This window comes from Eurypyga helias, unplaced genomic scaffold (genome assembly GCF_000690775.1).
Source record: "Eurypyga helias isolate BGI_N326 unplaced genomic scaffold, ASM69077v1 scaffold2881, whole genome shotgun sequence".
In the NCBI taxonomy this organism is placed as follows: domain Eukaryota; kingdom Metazoa; phylum Chordata; class Aves; order Eurypygiformes; family Eurypygidae; genus Eurypyga; species Eurypyga helias.
This window is the reverse complement of record NW_010231315.1, coordinates 14,149-21,426: the sequence shown is the minus strand read 5'-3', so window position 1 is coordinate 21,426 and position 7,278 is coordinate 14,149. Positions and strand designations below refer to the sequence as shown.

Here is a 7,278-nt window from a genome sequence, read left to right as displayed (position 1 = left end):
TCCCCTAACTGCACTCAGAAGTTTAGGACCATTTAAATTCTCTAATTTTAGTCTAATTCAAGTCTGAGTTCTCAAAGTCTCAGCCTTTTTAGATTAAAAACTGTTGATTTATTAAACAAAAAAATATATGTAAACTAGATTTCTGAAACTCTACAGTATATACACTTACATAATTGTATATAAACAGATTATTAAATATCCAGCAACATAGCTTTTTTCATTCTTACACAACTTGGAAAATTCCAATAAATGTCCACAAAAATCCTGTCATCTGAAACCATTAGTAAAAGACCTTTAACACCATTTTGCTGGTAGTATTTGTTCACACTGCTTAGTCCTTAAAATCTTATTTAATACACTGCTATATTATAAGACTGCTTAGCACAGAAGTTTTAGTCGCATTGGCATTTGAATCTGCAAACAGATAAAAGCTTATAATATGCTTTTAAAAAGCAGCAGAATTGCTACAGTTTCTATATATAAAGTTACTGAAACTTGTATAAACTGAAAATCCCCAGGTTAAATTTCCTTCAAGAACAGAAAGTAAATGCAAACAAGTATGTATGTGTTTGCACTTTAAATAGTGTAAATGTGTTATTTGGTCTTAAGAATACAACAGATAACCTTCATTTTCTAAACTAATCCTTCCACTCTTATAAAATCAAATCTCTTTTTGAGATGATGATTTATGTCCCACTGTTTCAACGACTTACAGCACCTTCATCCTGAGGGCATCTGTGCCTGTGTATACTCTATTACAGTGAATATTTACTTTCAGTTGGTCTATATGTAAATTAGTGGCTGTTGCTGGGAACTTGAAAATAAATATGTTGATTTAAAAGGTGAAGAGCCATCTTATGAAGGCTCTACTGCTCTTTGTTTCATCTGTAGTACTGGGAGCAACAACAGTAACAACAAAATTCATGATGATTTTGAAGTGCTTCTGGCCATCTATGGTTTCAAGTGTTTTCTATACAGATGGATAAAAATAGATTTATTCTGATATTCACTAGTGATTTAGAGATTTTTGATCTTCAGAGCTGAAGACTGAGTAATACTTTCGTAGTGTAGGAAGGAACAGAATCTGTGAAAAGAGAAAAAATAAATATATCTCTCAAATTCAGCTATGTAATCCAGCACAAATAAATGGAGCCCTTAGCTAGAAACACCTAGGTTTAGTTTTATTTCAAAGGTACTCTACAAGTGATCTCTGTGCTATCTTTCAGAAATTCTGCTTGCTCATATTATATAGAAACTATTCCTTCTCCAGTCTGCTTTTCTAAAGTCAAGTATTGGCATAATCTATAGCACACAAGAGTTCAGAAGCAAGAAAATCAAGAGTGATTCATGATCTAACATCATAAAAACCATGGAGATAAGTTTTGTCTAGGAAGGCAGAAAAGTATACTCCTGGGCTGCTTTGCCCCGAAGGAGCATAAAGCTGGCCTATGACTCACAGGGCCAAATGAAGGTTTCAGGCAACCTGGCAGCATTATCTTAGAATCCACATTTCACAAGTATGTAAATACAGCTCCATCACCACATACTTGAGGAGAATCTCTAAAGACAAATTATGATGTCAGTTTTTCCTCTTTTCCTTCTCTCCATTTTAACTACTGTTGCTACCATTATCAGAATCTGGCACTTTTATAGCAGACTTCACTTTAGAGGTAGACAGCTTGACTACTCAAGCGTGCAGCTTCTGCACATTAAGGAACAAAAGTTTAGTATCAGAACATTGAAAGTATTCTGCAGCCACATCCTGTGGTCTTTCTTTACATTTCTACTTTACCACGTCTTGTAGGACCACTCTACAGATCACTTACATGAAATGCAAGGAATGAAAAGACACCATAAGTTTCATTCCACAAAAATTCTTTTCTACACACAGAGTCTCAAAGAGATTTAAACAGAGCCTATAGGGTATTTTGGCTCACAGGATATTTTACCTTTGTTTCCTAAAACATTTTTCTAAACAAGACTCAAGAGACTGACAGTCAGTTACAGTAAATATAAGACAGAATAACAAAATAAAGTAAAATGTAAACTTTCAGGTGTTGTGTATTAAAGACAAAAGCAATTCTTTTTCTACAATAGTTTTACAGCAATTAATCAATTACGACACTGATACAGATACACTGTTAAAGAATGTTCTATCAAATAAAACTGTGTTTCACTTATATACTGTGTTTATTTTTGAGGAGGAGAAGCACTTCTGAAGAAATTCAAAATCACTAATGATAATTCCAAGACAGGTAAGTATATCTGGAGAACGAGGATAATCATTGCATACATTATCATTAAGGTTAATGCATGTACAAACAGATCATTGATTTTGTATGTATTTGTTCTATATCAAGTGGTTTAGATAGGCCCTAAACTTTTAACAAAACACATTTTACATTTTTACTTTTATTTACTACCATAACAAACAATTTCTGTTTAAGAGTATAATACCTAAACTGTTAAAAATAAATATTCCCAATGTATGTCTGCATTTCTATCCAAGACAGGAGGAGGTTTCCTGCAATTTCATACATACCCCTTTCCTTTACGTCTTCAATGTATGCTTTCATAAACTCTTTCTCAAACTGTTCCCGTTCACGTTCACTTTCTACAATTTCTTCAGTGTCTTCACATACAATAGTTTCAACTGGGCTGTCCTTGAGACTTATGAATCTAGAGAGAGATAACACAAGAATAAATGCAACAGGCTTCTGAACATCATTGGCCAACATGAATGACATTTTAAAGTTGTTACTACAGCCAGAAGGGGAACTATAAAGAACATTTGCTAAATTTTTGCATTATGGCATTGCATAGTATCGATCTATTATTAGAAATAAAGATTGCAAATGGCACCTTCTTTACACTCCACTTTCCATATAAAAATAATCAGAATTATCTCTTTCTTTTCACCTAGCTACATAATTCATTTTTTGCAATAACTGGTACATTTCTTTATTACAGAACTTCTGACAGACTACAGTGTAATTTCACATCCGTTAATAAGCAGTATGAACTCCATCCTAACAATATTGCCTAGCAATCTGGAATTTTGCCAGTATCACTTAGCTGACAATGTGTATCTCCAGTTTCTGGTTGTTGTTATCTTACTTCTCTTTTACCTGCATGACTGGACAGGCATTATGTTGTATCTGTGAATTTCCTAAAGCTCCACATTGCAGGTGAAAAATTAGATGGTTACATAAACAACTTACATAGTATGTAAATTAAGTGCACAGCATTCTGAAAATCTCTGATGATATTACCACTCCAAGATGGAAAGAAAAAATTTTGAAACCCATAAAATTGTTTTTCAAAAGAACAAATGTTCCAACAAATCATATGGCTCATTAATTGTTGTGAGTCTGTGGTCTGTTGACCTTGGCTGCCTACGTGCCCACCAAGTTACTTTCTCACTCACCGTCCTCCGCAGGACAAGGGTAGAATATAAGATGAAAAACAGGTAAGTTGAGATAAAGACTGTTTAATGAAGAAAAGCAAAAGCCATGCATAGAAGAAAAGCAAATAAAACCAAAAAAATGTATTCCTTACTTCTCATCAACAGGCAATGTCCAGCCACTTTCTGGGAAGCAGGGACTCAGTAAGTGCAGCAGTTGTTTTGGAAGACAAACACCTAAGAGATGACTCACCTCCCTTCTCCTTTCTCTCAGCTTTTATTGCTGAGCATGACACCACGTGGTATGGAATATCCCTGTGGTCAGTTTGAGTCAGCTGTCCCAGCTATATCCCCTCCCAACCTCTTGTTTATCCTCAGCTTACTGGTCTTTGTAGGGAAGGGTTGGAGAGACAGCCTTGATGTTGTGGGAGCACTGCTCAATAGTAGTCAAAAACCTTGGTATGTTATCACCACCATTCTAGCTACCAATATAAAGCCCAGCACTGCAGGGGATCCTATGGGCAAAGTTTAACTCCATCCCAGTGAGACCCACTGTAGAGTCTCAAATGGTTTCATAATCAAAGATCTGAACATCACCTTCAGAAATGCAAGATCGCCGTAATTACAGACTAAAAAGCCTTTTAGTCTTAACCTGCATGCAGCAATAAAGTGTTGTTTCACAACAAGGAACATATGAACAACTAAATTTATGTGACACTATTTAGCCTTTTAACTAGCCAAGTCTCCCACTCCCAGCAGCATAGTTTTCATAGCACTGATCTTACTAACTTCCAGACTATTGGTCCCACTCTGGTGCATTGCTTTGTGACTCCAGAGTTAGAGCTATTATGACCAAGTTTACACAGTAATAGTAGTTTAGTCATATAGATGCACCTTGTGGCAAATGAAAATCAAAAGATGGGGCTCCTCTGAAATTTCCAGTCTCTCGAGTGCCTCCTTAAGGGCTTTGATATAAATTGGGTCAGAATTTGACCACCAGGTATGATAGAAACTGATGCTTGTGAGAATATTTCTCCTGGGTGTATCTACCTTAACTTTTGAGAACATATTCCTTTCTCTCTCACTTTTACTTACTTTAAACCCGTGGTTGACTCACAGACAGCTGTGGGTATCTCAACCAGGTCGTCACCACTGACAACTAGCAAACTGAGCTTTGGCATATTGACCAGAGCTCGTGGAAGATAAGTCAGCTTGTTTTTCTGTAGAAGAAGTGTCTCCAGTTGATCTAACCTGTAAAAATGTAAAAGAAAACTGAAAATATTTATTTCAGACAGGAGCATTTATCCAAATAACAATACAAGTTTAATCTTTTGTAAAAGAAGAACAATGACATTCAGCATCTTTGGCTTCCCAGAAATTACTCATAGCATCTTTCACAAATTGTCATTAGCTTTAATGGAAATTTCCACTCATTGTTCAACTTTACAGGTATTACTAGCATGCCTCTGACAAGTAGTCTGACAAGTATGCAGAAGCAAGCCCGAAATAAAAGGCTAAAAAATTACTGTTTTCATATAGAAGATGTTGACAAAATGTGATATAAAGCCTCACCATTTGTATCCTGGAACTAATGAAAGATATGGGTCACCAGCTCACACCTTTACCCATATGCTGGTTTCTGTTAACTAGATATGTCCATGCTAGACGGCCTATTTCCATCTATTGTTTTTCACTAGTAATTAGTACGGTGGGGAGCAAGAAGAAGGCTAGCTCCTGGTCATATGTCTCTTGCAAGTTGTCCCACTGAAATCAATTTAATGAGAGTGTTTTGTGGAAGAAGACATTTGGCTTCTTTTACTCTATTTCACTTGGCTTCTCCTCATGCAATAGTAATTTGTGGCTGAGCACTTATTCCTTGGAGTACATAGAAGACGAGAAGTGTAACAAACTGAAAAAATACATTTATCTTATTTGACCAGAAGTGTCCGTCTCTAAAACACTGTTGCAGGTTGTTGCTTATCAGGCCCTTATGGTTTGTTTGAATTCAGGGAAAGATATTAACGTGTCAGCCTACTGCCAACTCATCTTTTTTAATCACAGACTTCAAGGTAGGTCACTGAGGTTGACACTGCAGGCATTGAAATCATGAGTCTGAATAAGATCATAAGTTTGCTGGGGATGTGGAGGAGATAGCTTGATATTTTCTAGTCTTCAAAATACACAGGAGCCCAAAAGATCTCAAAAAATCAAACCCCAAAGTCAAACAAAGAAAACCTTATTTTGTGGTGTCTGATTATGATGCAGTACTAATGAGGCTGGCAACTCAGTATGTAATGGAGAAGATGAAATGTAGAAAAGGAACATTTGGAGATAGAGAAATATCTCCCAAAAAGTTGATGGGATCATTAGCCCAGCTGAAGTGCATCTACACCAATGCACACAGAGTGGGCAACAAAGAGGACCTGGAAGCCACTGTGCACCAGAAAAACTACAAAGATAGTTGCCATCTCAGAAACATGGTGGATGACTCACACAGCTGCAGCTGGACCTCCTCAATGGACAGCCCAAAACTCCTCAGAAGGGACAGGCAAGGAAGGAGAGGTGGTTGGGTAGCCCTGAATGATAGGCAGTGTTTTGTGTATGGCTTAATGATGGTGATGAAGGGGTTGAGTGTCTTTGGGTGAGAATCAGGGGGAAGGACAACAAGGCAGTTATCATGGTGGGAGTCTGTTGCAGACCACCCAGCCAAGACAAGGAGGCAAATACTCTATAAGCAGCTGGGAGAAGTCTGGTGACCGCTAGCCCGGGTAATTCACCCACCCACACGTCTGCTGGAAAGACCGTACAGCAGGGAGGAGACAGTCCCTGAGGTTCCTGGTGTGTGTGGAAGGTGACTTCCTGACACGGCGGGTGAGCGAGCCCACGAGGTAAGGTGCCCTACAGAGACAACAGAGAAGGTCTGCTGGGAGATGTGATGGCTGGAGGCCATTTTGGGCACAGTGATTACAAAATGATAGAGTTTTCGATTCTTGGAGAAGCTAGGAGGGAGTTAGCAGAACTGCTACCTTGGACTTCAACACTTTGGCCTATTTAGGAGCCTGGTAGTCAAGAATCCCTTGGGAGGCAGTCCTGAAGGGCAAAGCAGTCCATGAAGGCTGGACATTCTTCAAGAAGTAAATCTTATAGATGCAGGAGCGGGCTGTCCCCATTTGCCGGAAGACAAGTTGAAAGAAAGAAAACCAGCCTGGCTGAACAGAGAGCTTTGGCTGGAAGTCGGGGAAAAAAGGAGATTTTATGACCTTTGGAAGAAGGGACAGGCAATTCAGGAGGACTACAAGAATGTCATGAGCTCATGCAGGGAGAAATTTAAAAGGAACAAGTCCCACCTAGAACTTAATCTGGCTACTGCCATAAAACACAACAAAAAATGCTTCTATAAATACATTAGCAACAAAAGGAGGGCTAAGGAGACACTTCACCTTTGTATGAGGGGGAAACATAGTGACTAAGGATGAGGAAAAGGCTGAAATACTTCACCCTTTCTTTGCCTCAGACTTTAATAGTAAGACCCGTTGTTCTCCAGACACCCAGCCTCCTGAGTGGGAAGACAGGGATGGGAAGCAGAATGAAACCTCCACAATCCAAGGGGAAATGGTTAATGACCTGCTACACCATTTAAACACAAACAAGTCTATGGGGCCATATGAGTACTGAGGGATCTAGCAGAAGTGCTCAATAACTTTGCATAATTTAGCAGCAGTCCTGGCTAACCATGGAGATCCCAGTTGACTGGAAGTTAGTCAAATGTGATGCCCATCTACAGGAAGGGCAAGAGGGAGGATGTGGGGAACTACAGGCCTGCCAGTCTGACCTCGGTGCCAAAGCAGGGTATGGAGACGATCATGTTGCAAGTG

At 38.6% G+C, this 7,278-nt stretch overlaps 1 protein-coding gene across 1 annotated transcript in view; it reads right to left on the bottom strand.

Moving 5' to 3' along the window:
* Nucleotides 1-1,034: 1,034 nt before the first annotated feature.
* The window catches only part of LRRC2 (leucine rich repeat containing 2), a 15,363-nt gene continuing 9,119 nt past the window's right edge, over nt 1,035-7,278 (bottom strand). The window contains exons 3-5 of the mRNA XM_010161002.1: nt 4,499-4,654; nt 2,543-2,679; nt 1,035-1,084 (exon numbers count right to left, since the gene is read on the bottom strand). Coding sequence (XP_010159304.1) covers nt 1,035-1,084; nt 2,543-2,679; nt 4,499-4,654 — 343 coding nt within the window. The remainder of the gene's footprint in view (nt 1,085-2,542; nt 2,680-4,498; nt 4,655-7,278) is intronic.